General features: G+C 35.3%; 1 protein-coding gene across 18 annotated transcripts in view; it reads right to left on the bottom strand.

Moving 5' to 3' along the window:
* The window catches only part of CAMK2D (calcium/calmodulin dependent protein kinase II delta), a 342624-nt gene that overhangs the window by 46935 nt on the left and 272750 nt on the right, over positions 1–22939 (bottom strand). For 9 of the 18 annotated variants that reach the window (XM_032333242.1, XM_032333238.1, XM_032333249.1 and 6 more), the window contains exons 9-13: positions 9215–9309; positions 6614–6736; positions 5711–5794; positions 5214–5256; positions 1580–1617 (exon numbers count right to left, since the gene is read on the bottom strand). In XM_032333242.1, the coding sequence (XP_032189133.1) occupies positions 1580–1617; positions 5214–5256; positions 5711–5794; positions 6614–6736; positions 9215–9309 (383 nt within the window). Of the gene's footprint in view, positions 1–181; positions 215–1579; positions 1618–5213; positions 5257–5710; positions 5795–6613; positions 6737–9214; positions 9310–22939 lie in introns of all 18 variants that reach the window. The other 9 variants (XM_032333246.1, XM_032333240.1, XM_032333255.1 and 6 more) reach the window with 3 other exon arrangements.

The following is a 22939-nucleotide window of genomic DNA, read 5'->3' on the forward strand; positions in this document are numbered from 1 at the left end:
TCAATTTCAAAGATAAACAGTATTATGTGAATGTGGGTACTGTGTTTTGATAGTTAATTGACACTGATATGTAATGGTCCTATACTTTCTCCACTTAAACTAACTTAGGTAAATAAGACTGTTTTTATTCCTAAGTGTGAATTTTCACAGGAGGAGAAATCTGGCAGATAGAGATCCTCACCATCATCTGAACACTCGAACTGGACTTCCTTTTCTGAATTGACCAGTCAAAGAGAAAGGAAAAGAAAAAAAATATGACCGGTTGAATTTTTAAAGTATCAAAGCAAGGAGCACAGAATAAATTTCTCTTTAAAGAGGAGCTATAAGTGGTCTACAAGAAAAAAAGCTCTGGAAATGTTTCTTTCTATATAAGGATAGTAGTAAAAATAAATATCTTTATAGGGATTGTGGTCTCTGCATCACTGAAAGGTACAGAAAAACACACAATGAAACATTTTGAAAATTTAAAATATCACACTTTCACCAATGTAATATTGGGAAAAAGGCAACATCAACCATCATTAATGAAACTGAATAGACTAAGCAGAAGGAAGAGAACATTACAGGTTGAGGAAAGCAATTGGTAAAAGGCAAATGCCATCTTAATGGGAATCACAAGTGCATGGTAATCACAGCTCTGGAAATTCCCAAATCACACATAAACAGAAGGTGAAGAAATGATTGAGCATGAATATAAGATGTGATAAATGATTTTCTATGTTATATTTTCAAAATGAACTGACCAACTAACTTTAGGTCAAGTTCAAATGTTAGAATATTAACTAATTCCCAAGAATGTTTAAGTGTTCATGAGGAATGTACACATCTGTCATTGGAAAAGAAAGAAAAGGATTAAAGAAACAAAATACTTAGGTAATACTCCAGAAAGATAACAAACATAATACAAATATAAGGTTACATTCAATCAAAGATAAATTCCCATGAAACAAAATAGAACCAATAGAAAATAAGTTGTATTACTTTCTTCAGAAATCCAAGAAAGCCAAAAGATCCTGTTGTTATCTTTTCTGGAAAATTTTTCTATAATTTTTCAGAATATTCACCTTGAGTATGTCTCAATACCTTATGATAGAAGAGCAAGAACAATTAAGACCATTATAAAAACTGCCCAAGCAGAGAAATTTAATCATTTGACATTTAATTTCCCAGACCCTATGACTTGATTTTTTTTTTTTTCAGGTTATACACTTCAGCAGACTTCAAGAGCATAGAATAACTACTTGCAAAGCATTTGGTTTTCATTGATTTCTCAGGTCACTATGGTAGTTCAGGACTGTAGTAAAGCAGAGAGGATTTAGACATTCAATTTCTACAACTCCATATAAAAGTATTATTTTGTCAGATTATTTAATTATAATAAAATAGAAAATATATACTTTTTCTTGCCATACATATTCGTCACCATTACATATTATTTTATACTTCAACCTGTATCCTTTATAGGAACTATAAAAAATACAAGCTGTGAAAACTCACAAATTAAATTTAACATTTAAAAATGATCCAGCATCTGAAAGTCAGTAATGATTTTAGGAGCACCTGTTTAAGTTTAACTTACCTTTACTCCATCTGGTTTCTTCAACAAACTCTTGGCTGCTGCAAAATGAGAGAGTAAAATCATTTCAGTGAGTTATCCACCGAAATCCATGCCAGGCAACAAACCAGATTATTGTTTCCTTCTACCACCTTTACTGAGTTATGGCCAACATATGCCAAATTATCAAGGTTACACTGATGAGCACGAGCTTACAGGACATTGAAATACAGTATCACTTTTCTTAGTTTTGCCATATCAAATTTAGCACTAAATTCTTATTTAGTTCATTGCATAGAATTGAACACTTTGCCAGTTATGTTACTGGACTTTATTCCACTGTTGGTTGCGAAAAGGATACTGGAACTTTAACTGGACTATGCTTTTGTAATCCAGAAAGTTGCTTTCAGTCTTCAGACATTAGCTGACAGATTGTATTACATGTTCATTCATACCACAAGTATGGTGACCATGTCAGTTCTGCCACTTAAGCCCCTCTTTCTAAAGGTTTGAAATTTATTTGTGAAAATTTGCTTTGACTAAATAACACCCTTTTAAAATATATGAATTTGAAATCAGAGCTTTCATTTTTACAAAAATTAATTGTATTTAAAATAAAAGGGATATTATTGGTCAAGAGCAAATTTTTAAACAGCATAGGACCTTTAAAAAAAAAGGCACGATGTCTTCCTTTATACTTCAAAATCAGAATATAAGGCTTTAATAAGCAAAAGCCTTTTACACAAAAAATTAAAAATAGTAAAATTTGAGGTAAGATATAAAACAAAACACAATCTTCCACTAAATTAAAGAACCGCTGAAGTATATGGTCTCATATGAAACTTCAATTTCTCCAAGCACAGCTTTTAGCATTCTTTCTGTTACTGAGCTTCTTGAGTATATCAGAAAGTGAAGTCATCTTTTCAAAAAAAATACTTAATGAATGGGTACATTCATACACAGTGAACAGATTATGTAACTGCTAATGACAATTAGTACAAGTGTAGAACACTTATGAATATGCAGGACAAAGTATACACCTGTTTCCATTTAATGTTTTATATATATGTGTGTGTATGTATAAAATATATATATTACATATATGTATGTTTATAATTACTTAGTGTATCAGTATAGACTTTGGCATCTGAAATGGAAATACCTAGCTATAATAGAACTGCATGAACATGTAATTTCCTGACATCCATTTGATTTGGGATATTATTTTGATATCACTTTGGTATAATTTTAAATTTATTTAAAATACAAAAATGTTAATTATATTTAGTCCTTAGCAACAAAGCTACTAATTTATTATTAATTGACATTGTAAGAATAGTTGCCTTAGCTATAATACCATTTGCCTAGAGTTAAAAAGCAATATTAAGTAAATCCTGTGGCAGTTAATAGGTTAGAAAGCAAACTCAGAATAGTTGAAATTGCAATAGCAAGCAAAGAGAAGACAATGATTCAGGGTAAGCAGGGATTTGGCCTGGGAGATGCAAAAATGTCCCTTTTGGTTACTATTCACCTTACCTCACAAGAAATACATTCCACATAAAGGGAGAAAAGAAAAAAAAATAAAAACAACTTTATAACCATATACTTATGGACAAATTACTATAAAGAGCATGTTTCCTAATGAAACAGAATGAACAAAATACTCAAAACTAAAATGCAGTATCAAGTACAAGATGTTGTAACTCAGTCCAAAGTTATTCAGTTGGTTTTGAAGTGATGGATTAAAAAAAAAAGTTTGCCTTTCATGTTAAGACATCAGAAACAATATAAAATTCACACATTAGTCATGAGTTTTTAGTTTACACAATGATGAAAAGGAAAATGTGATGTACACAAAAAGCTTCTATACATGAGGGTTTTATATATTTAAGAAGGCCCAATTTATGCCTAAGAGTGTATTTAAGACTTTAACAAAACACAAAATATTAAAGATTTTTTCAGGTTAGTTTATCTTTAACAAAATATGTTAATCATCCTATCTTTTATTAATTCACTAATTTTTGGGCCACAATGAAATATTTATTTGAATATAGTATATATTAGTTAATATTTAATGAGATGATATTGAACTCACCCATATAAATGTCAACTATATTAATCAACTGTTCATAAAACAGGTAACTTGACAAAGGCAGTAACAACGTTTTATTACACCAAACAAACTGGACAAAATACATATATCTGACTAACACAGTTCCTCAGTTTGTAGCATTACTCATTGTATTCTCATCTTTGTTGCTGTTTAACAGGTCACTGGAAGCCTTTGGAAAGCCTCCTATAGTTTCACATTATATATAACTAAATATAATGGGGGGCAAAAGCTGACCATTTAATATAGTCAGGAACAGTAATGAAAAATAGGTTGAGAAGGTTAAAGAACATCTGATAAGGTTATGGATTATCACCTGATAGCACTATAATACCCAGGAGTTAAATATGTACAGGGAGAAATCACTGAAGAATAGTTGGATAATTTGATGTCTCATATCTCTCTTATATAAATAGTAAGCAAAGTAAAGTGGTAGTATTTTTGGCAAATTTTTTGATAATCCTTCCATGTCTCAACAGGCACTTCACCAAATGCAGCTTTCTTGCTGTTTCAGTTCCTCCCCATACATAAGACTAATTAGCATTTACCAAAATTTGTTTTTGGAAACATGGTCCTTTGTGATAATCTATTGAAGAAAGGGGTTCCAAAATTCAAGTAATTTCTGGACATATTTATGTCCATTTTAGAAAGTCACTCCTATAATAAAGAAATGGCTTAGCTTCTTTTATTTAAAAAATTATTTTTAGCATGGAATCATTTATTTATTTAAACTTTATTTCTTTTCAGTGTTCCAGAATTTATTGTTTATGCACCACACCCAGTGCTCCATGCAATACATACCCTCCATAGTACCCACCACCAGGCTCACCCAACCCCCCACCCCCCTCCTCCAAAACCCTCAGTTTGTTTCTCTGAGTCCACAGTCTCTCACAGTTTGTTTCCCCCTCCAATTTCCCCCAACTCACTTCTCTACCATGGAATCATTTTGAGGAACATTTATTATCCTGTGATACTACTGTGAGGTAGGGCCCTCTGTCAATTCTTGAGTTTAGATACCTTTGAAATATGCAACCATTCTTATAGTGTGCCAAGATACAACTGTACTTTTGAAAGAACTTGGGCCTAAGAGAACTGGGTAGAGAACTGGATTCCTATGAGATTCCTATGAGAACTGGATTCCTAAGAGAACTGAGACAAACAAAAAAAATTTATTTATAGCTATTAGTTGATGTAATATCAATGAACTAATTCTAGGTTTGAAATGTTGAGTTTTAAAAGCAGGAAGTACATACTTCAACTTGTGTGTACCCCAGCTAGGATGACAGGTGGGTTTCACAGGCTGCATGGCACTGACCAGGGGAGGGACTGCTTGAGAACTCTCGTGAAGAGTGCAGTCACATGCCTAATGTCTCTGTGGAGATAGTACCCAGACGGATTCCTAATGACAGGCACTGTGTGGAAAGAATCCATGCCATATATTTGCTATCCCTAAACAACAGTGTTTTTCTGTTACTAGGTTTTTCTTTAATTCTAAGATGATTACTAAAGAAGAGAGCAGTGAATAAGGAGAATTCTTAATACATGTACCTGAAAAATTCCTTGTAGCCAGCATAGTTGTCAAGATGGCACCCTATCAGAAAAATAAAGAATATGAAATTAATATTGCTTAAGCCAATCTTTGTCCTGATAAATAAAGTCTTTGATAACATATCTTCTCCTAGCCTTACTTTCAGCTGGGAGATTTTTATTTGTCTGTTTTTGGTTTCTGTTTCCTGAGAGCAGCAGGTTTATATCTTACATAATGCTGGGGCTGCCCTCATGTGTGTGGCCAGATTCCAATTACCAAGTTGTACAGTTGTTTTTCCTCCGAAGCTAAGAACCACAGCACATACTGCACAGAGATTCTAACTCTTCACTGCAGACTTAACTTCCAGTGTGCTATTCCATTTTCTGAAGAGCCAGAAGAAGAGGGACTACTGAGGTCTTCACATTTAAAAGTCTTGCTGAAAAGTTGTTTTCTCATAGAGAATCTCTTTTCTCACTCTGCCAAGTCTACCTCCCCACAAAAATGTAGAATTACTTACCTTTAGCTTTCTTCTAGCATTAAATTTCTTCAAGCAGTCTACAGTCTCCTGTCTGTGCATCATGGAAGCAACAGTAGAACGTTGCTGGAAGAGGAAGAAAGGAAACTTAGGATATTGAAAACATACTAAGTATTACATTATCTCAACTTCATCAAATCTGCATTAATGGTGCCTGAACCCATATGATGAACTTGTGATTATTTACTTGCAAAAAAAGTTCCCTAATAATGGATGACTAGTTTTGCCAAGACTATTTTTGCAACATTTATCTATAAAAAGTATAGAAATGAGTATCAATAGTTCCCCAAATCACCTTTATTTCAATGTCTTTAATTATATTTACATTGGACTGTCTTTCATTTACTTAGGACCATATTTACTGCCCTAACATTTGACACTTCACCCTAGAAATGTACTGAAATCTCTACACTTCTTCCAAATTTCAGTTTTCCTTAGCACATCTAAAGTATATTCAGGCTACTATGGCCACTCTTTCTTGTTAGTATAACTTTACTACAAGCTTCTAAACCTTATTTTTTCCCCACTAAAGCTGTTTAATGATAAATAATTGAACTTTGTCCAATATTCTCTACTGGGATATAGTTAATCTTGGTGTCATTTCCTTGCCCTCTGTTCATGAGTATTATCAATAACTGGTAGGGGAAATACTCATTCCTTGTATTATTGTAGGCAATATTCATCAATCTATGTAAATTAGATTTTGTTATCCCAAACAGCAATCATCATTACAAATTTATTTTCTTAAACACCTTGAGTGAAATATTCATTCATTTTTAGTCTCATCTTTTTCCTGCAAAAATTATTTTAAATCCATGAAAACAATTTTAAAGAGGAATTTATTTTTAATTTTTCTCCTAAGGTCTTTACAGAATTGTCACTTACACAGATCCATGGATGTTTCAGTGCCTCTGAGGCTGTGATACGCTTGGCAGGGTTGATAGTAAGCATTTTATTGATTAGGTCTTTGGCTTCAGGAGTCACTGTGTCCCACTCTGGTGATGGAAACTTAAAAAATACAAATTTATAAAGAGTTCAAAAAATAGATACACTCAGTCAAACAGGGAAGAACCAAGCAAATTAATCATTTCCTTAAGTAGTGAATTTCTTCATACATTTACTTTTTGTAGAAGTTAAATTATATCTGCAGATAGATAATCTGATATATAGCAGTATATATCCCCTCTATCTCTATTTACATAAAGAAAAATAACCAATAAGGGCTAAGTATCTATTCTAAATTGCATATTATACCTAGTAAATACACTTTAAAATTTAGGAAAATAAACTTAAGAATCTTCTAGTCCTCTCAAGGCATCCTTATTTGGTTTGAAAATAAAATTTTATTCAATCTTATAATTATTTGCAAACATCAATAAAGCTGACAGGCTGTCACATGTACTGATATCATCATGCTATTACACCAAGATCCAAAAAAAGGTATTACAAAAAAAAAATAAGGTATTACATACTTTCATAACTCATGTGCAGGAATAGTAGAGATAATAACACAGCTTCCATTACCTGTGCCCAAACTGACCTACTACTTGTGGCTATTGTAATACAGTACTGGAAGAAATCTCAGACTATAAGAACCTTAGCAGGACTCCATTTTAACATCTCAGAAAGGTTAATCTGCCTGATTACAAATTTCGTCAAAAAGCAAAGTTCTTAAAAGGAACCAGTATTCATAAGTTCTCTTAGTAATCCATCTGTGTACAAATAACTATACAATAAAACTATTTATTCTAAGTTTCTTCATTTAAAATTTGTGTTGATAAAAATGCAACCTCTTTTTCACATAACTTATTAGTAGAAATACTATTCTTGATAGGTTCAGAAAAATTTACATCACATTAGTTTCTAAGCAACAGACAGAATATCAGGTCCTTTTCTCAGTTCATGAATTTCTATAGATAATCTTGGAACAAATGCCACTGTCACTGTATCATGGACTTTAGTTCATTTTTAGTAGTTATAAAATGGGTACTTTGTGACCCACTGGCAAAATGAAATAAGAAATGATAGTGACTCTTTAATACTTCGAATTTTACCAGTTTAACAACTGTCATTTTAATTCCAAATATTATTATGGGCAACTGTAAAAACTTGTTAATGATTAGGAGCTACTGAAGAAATATTCAAGGCTGCTCCTTCATGGTGTACAGATCTTCTGACAGCAAATTGGGAGCTGGTTCAGCCTGAATAAAGGTGCGCCTTTTTCTCATTTCTTAAATTTTAACAAAGTCCCTCCTTCACGTTGATCAAACAGCGCATTTGTATAGCTGTATCTTCCCAGGGGGGGAGCCTAGTTGTAGTCTGTAAAAATGATGAATGTGCTAGCTATGGCCACATAAATCACAATTTGGTCCAATTATTATTCTGACTAGAATGGAATGCTTCAAAATTAAAAGAATATACATTTTAAATTCTTGCAATACACACATCCATATGTAGAACATTTTTTTTATTGTGTTATGTTAGTCACCATACAGTACGTCATTAGTTTTTGATGTAGTGTTCCAAGATTCATTGTTTACATATAACACTCAGTGCTCCATGCAATACAGAAATGACATGCTGAGTTCATGAGGCCTGATACAATATAATACAGACTTTTTAAAAACTCCTTTCACTTCCACATTGAGCTTTTAACTTGGGCACAACAAGATAGACCAATAATGTCTATTTCTTTTAGTAACCCCACTTAATAATAAATGGAAAGCATCTCCAGACTTTGAACTCTAATTTTCAGAGGGCTGACTACGTGAGGTATACTCAGAGGTAGTGGTAAATTATATTTACAGATATATTTGTCAAAGGAGAGAAAATTGTATCAATGAAGTTAAGCCATAAAGAGAAAATTGATAAGGCCTTACTTTTTAGATTTAGGACTTAATTCATATTCATACTTTTAAATATTCTTAACTGTAAATTAAATGTATTAGAATGGTGATTTTCAAACATTTTAAAATTACAAAACCCATTTTTCAAATGAAAGCTTGCACAGAAGCCCATTATAGAAACAGGACAAAAAAAGTCAAGCTAATGCAATGGAACAGTGTTCTATTTGATACATGGATCACTGCAAAGTACTACTGATATACTATTTAAAATTATGTGATAAACATTTGGGAATATAATTCAACTTAACAAGCAGTAATCATTTCTAAAACAAAAATGTTTTAATTTTTCTATGTTTTAAAATGCACTCAGATCCCCAAATTTTTACAAACAAGGTCCTCTTCCTTAGAGACTTCCAACTGTATTTCTTTCCATCCTAGGAGATAGTGAACTAAAAGGAAATATAAACTGAATACATATGCTACATTCCTTACTCTTTATCTCCCTTTCCCTAGGAGAGAGAAAAAAAGTAAGAGGAACAGTTGAAAATTATAGTTAAACCTGTAATGAAAAAATCTGGTTCTTGGTCAAAAGACAAAACACAAACACTCATCTACAGCTCTATGAACATTTATTACATACATCATAAGCTCCAGCCTTAATCTGCTGATACAGTCTGTGTTGATCTTCATCCCAGAAGGGTGGATATCCCACCAGGAGGATATAGAGAATGACACCTGGACAGAATGAGCATATTAACATAATGTTTAATCATTCAGGCAACAATAAGTTAAATGTGGCAGATTCACAATGACACTAAGCCACACCCATCCAAAGAGAGGAAACACGGTATTTGAAAAACTTTCCAAAGACATTCTTTGATTTAATCTGAAGCATTCGGTGGAGGGTGAATACTCCTGTTCTTATTCTCAAGAACTCTGATAATATGTGGCAGTTTGAAACATAAACCAAAGAACTCTATGTACACTTGAAAAGAATGTGCTCTTCAGTTGCTTTTGGATGGGAAATTACATATATTTCTGTTATGTGCATCTGGCCTAATGGGTCCTACTATCTAATTTCCTTATTAACTTAAGGACCAAATAATCCTGAAGAGGCATAGCAGGTCAATACCTAAAGATGAAACTCACCTGTCATCGGGATGACATATTCTTTGTGTCCCTGAACAAGACTTGCTTTGTGGCCTAACATATGATCTTTCCTGGAAAAGGTTACATGTGCATTCAAGAAGAATGTGTATTCTATTGCTTTTAAGGTGAATATTTCCGTACTGATTTTCAGTCTGGATGATCTATTCATTGATGGGGTATTAAAAACCTCTACTACTACTGTAATGCTATCTATTTCTCCCTTTAAGGTCTGTTAAAATTTATTTATTTAGATGCTCCTATATTGGATACATAAATATATACAAATGTTATATCCTCTTGTTGGATTGACCTCTTTATCATTAAGTAATGCTAATTTTTGTCTCTTATTACAGCCTTCATTTTAAAGCCTGTTTTGTCTGATACAAGTATAGTTACTCCAGCTTTCTTTAGGTTTCCATTTGCTGAAATAGTTTTTCCCATCCCTTCACTTTAAGTTTATGTGTCCTTAGATCTGAAGTGAGTCTTTTATAGGCAGTGTAAATTTATTTTTTAAATTTTTTTTCCCAATCCAAACAACCACTCTATGTCTTTTGATTGGAGAATTTAGTCCATGTGCATTTAAAGTAATTATTGATAGGTATGTATTTTTGTAATTTTGTTAATTGTTTTTGTAGTTCTTGCTGTTCCTTTCTTCTCTTGCTCTCTTCTTTTGTGGTTTGATGACTTTTCCTTGTGGTATACTTATAATCCTTTCTCTTTCTCTCTTCTGTATATATTATAGGTTTTCACCTGTGGTTATCAGGAGGTTTAACATATAACAAGTTCTAATTATAACAGTCTACTTTTAAGTTGATAACTTAAGTTTGGTCCTATTCTAAAGCTTACATTTTTACTCTTCCCTGTCCCACACTTTGTTTTTGATGTCACATTTTACTTCTACATCCTTTAGCTAGTTATCATGATTATAGAATTTTTACTACTTTTGTCTTTTAACCCATATACTTTATAATTGATTAATCCAGTACCTCTACCATGTATTTACCTTTCCAGTGAGATTTATTCTTCCATATGTCTTCTTGTCACCAATTAGTAACCTCTCTTTTCAGCTTAAAGAAATCCCTTTAAAGTTTCTTGTAAGGCTGGTTTAGTTTGATGAACTTCTTTAGTTTTTGTTATATGGAAAAACTCATGATCTCTCCAATTTTGAATGACTTTGCTGGGTAGAATATTCTTAGTTGGAAGTTTTTTTCCCTGTCAGCACCTTGAATGTATCATGCCACTCACTCTGGCCTACAAAGTTTCTGCTGAAACACTTATTTTGGGGGTTCCATGGTACACAACTATTTGTTTTGTCTTATTGCTTTTACTATTTTCTTATCTTTAACTTTTGATATTTTAATTATAATGTGTCTTTATGTGGGTTGCTTTGATTTCATCTTATTTGGAAACCTCTAGACTTTGTGGATATGAATGTCTGTTTCCTTCCACACTTCCTTCCTTATCTTCCTTAAGGAAGTTTCTAGCCATTATTTCTTCAAACATGTTTTCTGCCTCTTTCTCTCCTCCTTGTGGGACCCCATAATGTAAATGTTGGTCTGCTTGATGTTGTCTCATAAGCCCCTTAAGTTATTTTCATTTTTTTTCTTTTCTTTTTTCTTTTTCTTTTCTTTTTTTTTTTTCTGCTGTGATTGGCTGAGTTCCACCAGAAGCTTGGATTCATGTTAACTGATCCTTCTACTTCATGCAATGTGTTCTTGAACCTCACTAGTATGATTTTCACTTACTGTATTCTTTGGCTCTGTGATTTCTATTTGGTACTTTCTTTTATTTTCCATTTCCTTGCTGAAGTTCTCACTGTGTTCATCCATTATTTTCCCACATTTGATGAACATCTTTATTAGCATTACTTTGAGCTCTTTATTAGGTAAATTACTTATCAGCATTTTATTAAGGTTTTTTTGGTGAGGTTTTATTTTATTTTTCCATTTGGAATATATGCCTCCTTTTTTTTTTTTTTTTCATTTTACTTCAAATGAAAAGTGTTGATCCCTAAAGTAGATAAAACAACAGCCTCTCCTTGTGTAGAAGATGAACCTTGTCTTTCAACTCTGCTCTCTCTCAAACCTTTATTATTATCCAAAAAGCCTACTATATTTTTATGAGCCCTCAGTAGGTGAGGATGTCCCAAGACCTGTCAGTGACTGAAAGAGAAGGAGCTCATTACCTAGATTCAGGCTGTATGGAAGCCAGACCCTCAGGTACCAGCTTTAAAAATTATGCAAATATGTCAGTCCTGTGGAATAAGCATAAGCCCCACTGACCAAGCAATTTGGCGGTCATCTGAGTGACAGTCACAAAAATTGAGGCTCCAGATGAATGTATCATCTCTTTTCTGAGAGATACTGGCAAGCTGGAACAAGGCAGAAGGAAAGTGCCAAGATTGTGTCTACAACCTACATTCCTAGAGAGTAGCTCTTAATCTGCTAGATGTGTACCAAACCTGAAGCCTGCTCCTCAGGCCAAAGTTCTAAGACAAGCCAAGAGGCCCCCTTCACAGAAAGACTGGAAGGAGGTATGACTCAATTTGCAGTCTGTGCAGTATCCTGGGGTGGCAGCCAGCCAAGAATTCGGTCTCCAACTGCCAGTCCTGTGGGACCCAGGAATGCAAGTCTTCCTGATCAGCCAGGCAATCAAGGGGCATACCCAAGGGGGCAGATGCAAAAACAGGGCAGACGTAAAAACCAGGACACCAGCTGCATGCAAAGCTTCCCTCCAGGAGACACTGGCCTCTGGAGTGTGGCAGAAGGACAGCATGAAGATAGTGGTGCTCTCTGACATCTCTGGAAAGGATTATAGTCATTCCTTAGATGTGTGTTTAACTAGAAACCTGCTGCTCAGGCTGCACAACGGTTTTTAGTTAATAGGCCCCCTTCACAGAAAGACCAAGCTCCTAGGCCTGTTGCCTCTTGTTGTGCGGTGGGGCTGGTAGCTATTTAAGAACTATCTCTCCATCAATTACTGTCCTATGGGACCCACAAGTGGAAGGCCCACTGACCAACAAAGCTGGTAATGTGGAGGTGTCGCCTGGCAGCAGGTGCAAAAACCAAGATGCCAGACATGGATATAAGCTCCTCTCTGGGTGATGCTGATAATTACAGTCTTATGAGATGAAGAATACAAAACCCCTTGGCCTCCAAAGCCAGGCAGTCAGGAGGCATCCCCTGGGCAGCAGCCACAAAGATCAGGGCACCAGACACATGTAAAATCTTCCTTCCTGGTGCTCTGGAGCACAGCAAAGGGAGAACACGGACACAGCACTTGCCAGTCTCCAACTCAGAGAATATTCCTAGGTTCCCAGATATGTGTGTTAAGTTAGATGCCTGCCCACAAGCTGATACTGTAACATAAGCAGGTCAACCTCCTTTACTTTATGTCTGGATGCAATCAGTCTGCCTCTGAGCTGGGCCCTAGGGCAGATATGCCCAAGCATCCAGGCCCACTAAGAGCAGTCTTTCAGATCACCACACCCTTGTGCATCTGGGACATGAGTCTTATTGATTTTCAAAATTAAATGTTTTTGGTGCTCATGTCTCAGGTGCATGTCCTAAAAGTTGAAGTGCTGGCTGTGGGGTATGAACCCTTTACTCCTCAAGGAGAAGGCCTGGGTTTTGAGTTTATTCCTCATTGTTGGTCATGGAACCATGGGCAGGGTTTATCGTGAGATTGTGTCCCAGCCTCTCCTATGAACATCAGTGTGGTTTTCTTTTGCCCGATGTACTCAGACAGCTTTTAGTTGTTGTTGTTGTTGTTTTTATTAAAGAGGAAATTTTTCCATATGAAGCTGCAGAGTCAGGATATCCATGGGGGGAGGTGAATTTGGGATCTTCTAACCTTGCCATCTTGAACCAATTCCCTTCTACTTTTGAAAAGTTTTTTGACCTGCATGAGGTCTTTAGTTTCTGCCACTACTCTGACCTCTAATGTTTTGTTTGTTTGTTTTAATGTTTCCCTTAAACCATGGAAACAAAGTAAGACAGGTAAAACTTTGCCTGGCATGGCCCAAAATTCCTTTTTGTAAACCAGCGTCGATCTCTAGGATTTCTTTAGCTTTTCTTTGTTAGGGAGCTCTAGCCATGCTCTTGTCCATCAGACTTGACACATCTTTATATCGTAACAGTATGGCAGCTAAAATGGCTTTTAAAAGGTGGTTTAATCACCCTAGACTATGACAGCCTGTTTCAGGAAGTTCCATTTCAAAGCAGATTCTTAAATTTGTGTGAATCACAACCAGAGTAGAACAATTTAAGTAACAATATATTTATTTAAACATTCTTAAATAAAAAACTTAAAAAGCTTTAAAATCAAAACTGAAAAGTATTTTATAGTGGAGTTAAAAAGGAAAAAAAGACCATGAAAAAAAATTTCAATATATTGATACCTCATCTTCACAACATAAAAAAATATTTTTTCTATATTTCACCACATTATAAACTTAGTGTACATTAACTGAAATTTATTTTTATATTATTTTTACTATCAGATGTAACAGATGCATCTAATGATAAGGATGATGATAAGTGTCTGTGTTTGTGTTCCTAGGACACAGGTAGAAGAAAGGCTATATCTAAGTAGTTTTATCCCTCAGCTATGGTTTAGGGGGTAAAGAAGAAAATTAGTTTTGTAATGGGAATAGCCTACATTAACTTTTTTATTAACATAAAATGTATTATTAGCCCTAGTGGTACAGGTCTGTGAATCGCCAGGCTTACACATTTCACAGCACTCACCACAGCATATACCCTCCCCAGTGTCCATAATCCAACAACCCTCTCCATACTCCCCCTCCCCCATAAACCCTCAGTTTGTTTTGTGAGATTACGAGTCTCTTATGGTTTGTCTCTCTCCCAATCCCATCTTGTTTCATTTTTTCCTTCCCCATCCCCCCAAACTCCCCACTTTGCCTCTCAAATTCCTCAATCAGGGAGGTCATATGATAAATGTCTTTCTCTGACTGACTTATTTTGCTCAGCATAATACCCTCCAGTTCCATCCATTTTGTGGCAAATGACCAGTATTCGTTTCTTTTGATGGCTACATAGTATTCCATTGTATGTATGTGTGTACACACACACACACACACACACACACACACACACATATCACATCTTCTTTATCCATTTTACTGTTGATGGACATCTAGGTTCTTTCCATAGTTTGACTATTGTGGACATTGCTGCTATGAACATTCAGGTGCATGTGCTCCTTTGGATCACTATATTTGTATCTATAGGGTAAATATCCGGTAGTGCAGTTGATGGGTCTTAGGGTAGCTCTATTTTCAACTTTTTGAGGAACCTCCATGCTGTTTTCCAGAGCGGTTGCACCAGCTTGCATTCCCACCAACAGTGCTGGAGGGGTCCCCTTTCTCCGCAATCTCGTCAGCATCTGTCATTTCCTGACTTGTTAATTTCAGCCATTCTGACTGGTGTGAGGTGGTAACTCATTGTGGTTTTGATTTGTATTTCCCTGATGCCAAGTGATGTGGAGCACTTTTACATATGTCTGTTGGCCATCTGGATGTCTTCTCTGCAGAAATGTCTGTTCATGTCCTCTGCCCATTTCTTGATTGGGTTATTTGTTCTCTGGGTGTTGAGTTTGATAAGTTCTTTATAGATGTTGGATATTAGCCCTTTATCTGATACGTTGTTTGCAAATATCTTCTCCCATTCTGTCTGTTGTCTTTTGGTTTTGTTGACTGTTTCCTTTGCTATGCAAAAGCTTTTGATCTTGATGAAGTCCCAATAGTTCATTTTTGCCCTTGCTTCCCTTGCCTTTGGTGATGTGTCTAGGGAGAAGTTGCTTCAGCTAAGGTAGAAGAGGTTGCTACCTGTGTTCTCCTCAAGGATTTTGATGGATTCCTTTCTCACATTGAGGTCCTTCATCCATTTTTTAGTGTATTTTTGTGTGTGGTGTACAGAATCGGTCCAGTTTCATTTTTCTACATGTGGCTGTCCAATTTTCCCAATACCATTTGTTGAAGAAACTGTCTTTTTTCCATTGGACATTCTTTCCTGCTTTGTCAAATATTAGTTGACCACAGAGTTGAGGGTCTATTACTGGGCTCTCTATTCTGTTCAATTGATCTTTGTGTCTGTTTTTATGCCAGTACTACACTGTCTTGATGATGACAGCTTTGTAAGAGAGCTTTAAGTCTGGAATTGTGATGCTACCAATTTGGCTTTCCTTTTCAACATTCCTCTGGCTATTAGAGGTCTTTTCTGGTTCCACATAAATTTTAGGATTATTTGTTCCATTTCTTTGAAAAAAATTTTGATAGGGATTGCATTAAACATGTAGATTGCTTTCAGTAGCATAGACATTTTCACAATATTTCATCTTCCAATCCATGAGCATGGAACATTTTTCCATTTCTTTGTGTCTTTCTCAATTTCTTTCATGAGGACTTTATAGTTTTCTGAGTTCAGATTCTTTGCCTCTTTGGTTAGGTTTATTCCTTGGTATCTTATGGTTTTGGGTGCAACTGTAAATGGGACTGACTCCTTAATTTCTCTTTCTTCTATCTTGTTGTTGGTGTATAGAAATGTAACTGATTTCTGTGCATTGATTTTATATCCTGACAGTTTACTGAATTCCTGTACAAGTTCTAGTGGATTTGGAGTGGAGTCTTTTGGCTTTTCCACATAAAGTATCATATCATCTGCAAAGAGTGATAGTTTTGACTTCTTCTTTGCCGATTTGGATGCCTTTACTTTCTTTTTGTTGTCTGATTGCTGAGGCTAGGCCTTCTAGTACTATGTTGAATAGCAGTAGTGATAATGGACATCCCAGCCATGTTCCTGACCTTAGCAGAAAAGCTCAGTTTTTCTCCATTGAGAATGATATTTGCAGTGGGTTTTTCATAGATGGCTTTGATGATATTGAGGTATGTACCCTCTATCCCTACACTTTGAAGAGTTTTGATCAGGAAAGGATGCTGTACTTTGTCAAATGCTTTTTCAGCATCTATTGAGAGTATCATATGGTTCTTGTTCTTTCTTTTATTAATGTATTATTTCACATTGATTTGCAGATGTTGAACCAACCTTGCAGCCCAGGAATAAATCCCACTTGGTTGTGGTGAATAATCCTTTTTATGTACTGTTGGATCCTATTGGTTAGTATTTTGGTGAGAATTTTCACATCTGTGTTCATGAAGGATATTGGTCTGTAATTCTCCTTTTTTCTTTTCTTTTCTTTTTTTTTTTAAAGATTTTATTTATTTATTTGAGAGAGAGACAGTGAGAGAGAGCATGAGAGGTGAGAAGGTCAGAGGGAGAAGCAGACTCCCCATGGAGCTTGGAGCCTGATGCGGGACTCGGTCCTGGGACTCCGGGACCGTGACCTGAGCCTAGGCAGTTGCTTAACCCACTGAGCCACCCAGGCACCCTGTAATTCTCCTTTTTGATGTGGTCTTTGTCTTGTTTGGGGATCAAGGTGATGCTGGCCTCATAAAATGAGTTTGGAAGTTTTCCTTCCATTTCTATTTTTTGGAACAGTTTCAGGAGAATAGGAATTAATTCTTCTTTAAATGCTTGGTAGAATTCCCCTGGGAAGTCATCTGGCCCTGGGCTCTTGTTTGTTGGGAGATTTTTGATGACTCCTTCAATCGCTTTACTGGTTATGGGTCTGTTCAGGTTTTCTATTTCTTCCTGGTTCAGTTTTGGTAGATTATACGTCTCTAGGAATGCATCCATTTCTTCCAGACTTTCAAATTTGCTGGTGTATAGTTGCTCATAATATGTTCTCATAATTGTATTTCTTTGGTGTTGGTTTGATCTCTCCTCTTTCATTCATGATTTTATTTATTTGGGTCCTTTCTCTTTTCTTTTTGATAAGTCTGGCCAGGAGTTTATCAATCTTATTAATTCTTTCAAAGAACCAGTTCTTAGTTTCATTGATTTGTTCTACTATTAGCCTACACTAATTTTTAATTAGACATTGTTCTAATAAACATCTGAGGTATGCTGTTATGTAATTATAAAACAGACTCCCATTGGAGTCATTTAGCATTCTGGTCCTAGGCTGGGTTGCAAGCATGGCCTACCTCTGAGGCTTTGTCTTTGTGTGTTATGTCTACAGCCCTGCTGGCCAACACTTGATACAGTCCATCTCTGTGAAGGGAAAGGCCCACTGATGACTGGTTCCTCAAGAACTGTCAGCCACTACATAGATAAATGCCCATAATTTAATTGTTTGATTGAGGAGTTTCTACCAAAAAAAAAAAAAATCTGCTTTTACTACAATAATTATACAAATAGCGAAGATTTTAAAACAGGCCAGAAGTTGTAAGACAAAAACTACACAGGTATTATTAAGTAGACTGATGTTTAATTTCAGTGCCTATTTAAATAAACATTATTTTGTAAGCTTACTTTGATTTATCATTAGATTGGAGTCTTAGGTCTTCCCGAATTATATACTTTTGGAGTCCTATTTACTGAAAGTTTAGAATAATACGAGAGTCATGCTACAATAGTAAGTTTTTTTTTTTTTTTAAAGATTTTATTTATTTATTTGACAGAGACAGATCACAAGTAGATGGAGAGGCAGGCAGAGAGAGAGAGAAGCAGGCTCCCTGCTGAGCAGAGAGCCCGATGTGGGACTCGATCCCAGGACCCTGAGACCATGACCTGAGCCGAAGGCAGCGGTTTTAACCCACTGAGCCACCCAGGCGCCCCTACAATAGTAAGTTTTATTGTAGGTAACATTTTTCTGAGTAGCTACATGTGCTTTAGTGCATTACCTCATTTACTCCACATACAATGATGTGTGGTAGATAATGTTATTGTCCCAATTTTACAGATGAGGAAATGGAGTATGAGAGTTTGTGTGATTAAACTGTTTCAGCCACAAGTAGGCTTGACAAAATTATGTCTTAAAGGTTCCTTGCAGCTACTTTTTCTTCATCTATGAAATTTAACAGGAATGGTCATTTTAAGTTTTAAATTATTTGTGTTTAATTGAGAGGCCTTGACTCTTACTGGTAAGATTTCAATTTGGTCCTGCCTTAAATGTTCCCTAGAGCCACTTTTTCCTTTAGCTAGGTACTTTAACTTGATTATTTTAAAGTTTTTATTGTATGAGCGTCTTTGCCCCATTAGCAAGGGGGCAATTTACTTTTTTCTTAATTTATAACTCTAATATTTTACCTTTTTTTTAACCTTTTAATTTATATTTTACCTTTTAATTTTATTTAATATTTTACCTTTTAATTTATAACTCTAATATTTTACCTTATTCTCCTAGGTCAGAGAAAAAAATTTAAAAAAAAAAACCCTTTTTTAAATTTCCCTATAACTAAGGCAGCAAAATTTTATTTATTTATTTATTTATTAAAGATTTTTATTTAATTATTTGTCAGAAAGAGAGAGGGAGAGAGAGCACAGGCAGACAGAGTGGCAGAGGGAGAAGCAGGCTCCCTGCGGAGCAAGGAGCCCAATGTGGGACTCGATCTCAGGACGCTGGGATCATGACCTGAGCCGAAGGCAGCCGCTTAACCAACTGAGCCACCCAAGAGTCCCAAGGCAGTGAAATTTTAAAGGCCAATCAAAATCTTCACTTTTATTTATTTATTTATTTATTTATTTATTTTTGCAAGGACACTTCAGGGATGATGACATAACCTCTAAAGGTTGGATGTTTCTCATGACATTAGTGCCTTTGATGATCGCTACCTAGTAGTTCATTAGGGGTTCAAAATAATGACATCGTAATTCTATTATACCTTCCTTAGTCTGAGAACAAACTTATTTAATCAATTAATTCGTTATCCTGTCTTACAGGTCATACAGGAAAGGTAGAGTAACAGATTTTTTTTTCCCTTTTGCTAATCAGTTTTCGAAATGTCACATAGCTTCCTCATTAACTATTCCCCTAATCCAAAGGTTAAGATTACTATTGTATTTTGATTATCATCATGAATGCAGAGATTTAAACTCATTTGATGTGTTTTAATCCATTACTGCTATTTTTCTCATTTATGCTCTAATTGTCCCATCATTAGCCAGAAGAAGCCTCTTCAAGCTGGGTCCTAAGTCCTGTTAATATTTAGGTAGAGATCATCAAAGGCCACTAACATCATGAGACACATCCAACTTTTGGAGGTTATATCATTCCTGAAGTGTTCTTGCCAGGAAAACAAAAAAGTCTGTGGCCTTTAACAGTTTTCTTTGTTATAACAAGGTACACCTGTATCATCTTGTGCTCCAGATCTATCCTTGCAATAAGCCACTTCTACAAGGAATCCTGGTTGCTTATAGTGGCAAACATTATGTAGAGACCAGTATCACGTACTCTATAGGAGTGCTCTGTGGGAACTGCAGGTTTTTTCAACAAACAGAAATAGGAAGGGAAGTAAGAAGAGGGAGAGAGAGAGAAGCAGGAACTACAAATCAAAAGAGACCTAAGAGATGAAAATAATAACAAAACTAAGGGATAAGAGAGCAAATCCTCCCCCCACTAGAAGATATTTGAAGGTTTTAAGTAGTTATTATTATATTAAATTTTGAAGTGTTGCGATCTTTGTCAGTCTTTTAAAAGAACTCCTTTAGAAGTAAACATTACAATGTGTATAGATGTATTGATATTATGTTTGGATTTGACTAAAATAATCTGGGGGATGAGGAATGAATAGGATGGTATAGATGAGATAAGATTAGCCATCAGTTCATTACATTATTCTATCAACTTTTGTACGCTTCAAAATTTCCAAAACAAAAAGTTTAAAAAACTGGGGCGCCTGGGTGGCTCAGTGGTTTGGGCTGCTGCCTTCGGCTCGGGTCATGATCTCAGGGTCCTGGGATCGAGCCCCGCATCGGGCTCTCTGCTCCGCAGGAAGCCTGCTTCCCTCTCTCTCTCTCTCTCTCTCTGCCTGCCTCTCTGCCTACTTGTGATCTCTGTCTGTGAAATAAATAAATAAAATCTTAAAAAAAAAATTAAAAGAAAAATTAAATTAGAAAAAGTTTAAAAAACTATTTCAACATAGTCAGCTTCATGTAACATTTAAAAATGGAAGTTAAAATTAGTTTTAACTGTCATATATACATATTTGTGCTTGGGTGATGTTAGAGATCTTTGATTAGTAAGAGGTGAGAAGCACTGATTACTGATTAGGTAGAAAGATTACATTATCAAGAACATTCAAAAATGATTTTAATAAAAGTTAGAGTTAGAAACATGATTAAACTTATAATCACATTAATGATTAAAGCATTCTAATGACTGCTCTGATGAAAGGAGAAAGAAAGAAGCAATGCTGAGAAACTCAGAGTTCCGTGGGAAGTTAATGGAACAATCTAACAAGACACCCACTTAACACTCTTAGTCAATAAAGGGCATACTATGAGTGGAGTTTAAAAATGCATAATTAACTATATGAGGAATAGGTATGGGTCTCTTTTATGGTGTAATATCTTATGCAGAAAAAAATCACACAATTCAAATAGGAAATGTTTAATTAACTCTGACCTACAGGGCCAATGATCAGTAGAACAAAGATCTAGACGTTCAATGTCAGTAAGATAGAAAGTTATTTTCCAGATGATGGAAACTATGCCATTTAATAGGGGTGGCAAACTGACATTTCTTTCAGCATCAGACAGAAATGAATGCCTGAGCCTGTACTGTGTATGCGGGCCAGGGGCATTGGTAGCCAGGGGAGAACACGTGTCCATTATCTGACAGGTATAGCTGCTATTTAAGGACAAAAGCACTTTGTTATTAGTTCTTTTGATTACTTTAGAGAAGCCAGAAACTGGTAGTTTTACAAAAAATCTCCTGATAATAAATATAAATATAAATATAAATAATAAATGTCAACACTTCCCAAAGTGAAAGGCCCACTAGTCTTGCCAACCTATCTGTAAACCACCTGTTTGCTACCTCTGCTATATTGTGCAAGAATCCTAAAATATGCTGCCCTAAAGAAATCTGTAACTAGCTAGGGAAATGCTGTTCAATGTTGGTGTGCATGAGGATTACCTAGCAAGCCTGATCAAATGGAAATTCTTTGGCATCACCATAGAGAATCTTATTTAAGATTCATGAAAAGTCATGATCATTCTGTGATAGTTACTAATTCATTATCACTCATAACTGTTCTGAGTGACATCTAATTCAGAGAGAGACATAGTTAAGACAAAGGTGAGTGTGTGTGTGTGTGTGTGTGTGTGTGTGTGTGTGTTGGCTATGTTTATGTGGGCTTACATTTATTATTTTTTGAGCTAAGATGTAGAAGAAAGTTTTATTAAAATCCATTGATTCAGGGACATCTATAAAGAACTTTTGCTCATTCCACTGGGGAATAATGGAAACAGCTATATATGCAAGAAAGCCATTAAAATCAATTTACTGTTATTAATGGTACAACACACAAGATATGTTCTTGCTTCATCAATGTCTATTATTTGGCCTAGTTGCTTTCAAAGACTGAGTACAGGTCAGATTACATTCCATGTGAGGTCTCAAAAGCAAGGTAATGCTGGTAAGTATTTGGAATTTCTTAGTACCAATATTTGCATATTTCTAATAAAGATAATGTACAGCCTTCTTTTAACCATTATACCAACAGTGTGCTTCACTCTGCTCTATGTCAACTGCTAAAAAGACAATCTGCTGTAGTGAGCATTCACAGCTTAATTCACAGAAGATGAGTTGCCATTCTGCTAAGTGTCTTATTCTGCATTTCTTTTGTTATCTGGGCAGTGTCATTTCCTATCACACTACCCAATGTCTAGATTTGAAAAGAAGTCTTCAGTAGGCAAGAGCCAGTGCTGATGAATAACCAAAAGAGAGTTCCTCTCAAGATGTGCCATTACTTAAAACAATCTAATGATGTGTACATTACCTTGGTGGTTCTGTGAAGAAGGGTGGATTGTCTTAGAAATAAAGAGAATTTAATGTAACTTTCACGTTACTGGAGTGAAGTGAAAACACAATAAAATGGTAAAACAATATTCCAAACCCACTGCAATGATCTAGGAATGTAAGAAAAAGGAGAAGACTATTTTGATGTTCATGGAAGGGGGACCATTTCCCCCAAATATGTGATATTGGAATATCTAAGGCATTTCTGTAGTTACCTGTGTGATCCCAAATGCATTTCAAGGCACACAATTTTTAAAAGTTCACAATCTCTAAGGAAAATGAGAACCGTTAGGAAATATATACTCTAAATGGAACATGGCTTGTCACGAAG

The sequence above is a fragment of the Mustela erminea genome, chromosome 2 (genome assembly GCF_009829155.1).
Source record: "Mustela erminea isolate mMusErm1 chromosome 2, mMusErm1.Pri, whole genome shotgun sequence".
Lineage (NCBI taxonomy): Eukaryota > Metazoa > Chordata > Mammalia > Carnivora > Mustelidae > Mustela > Mustela erminea.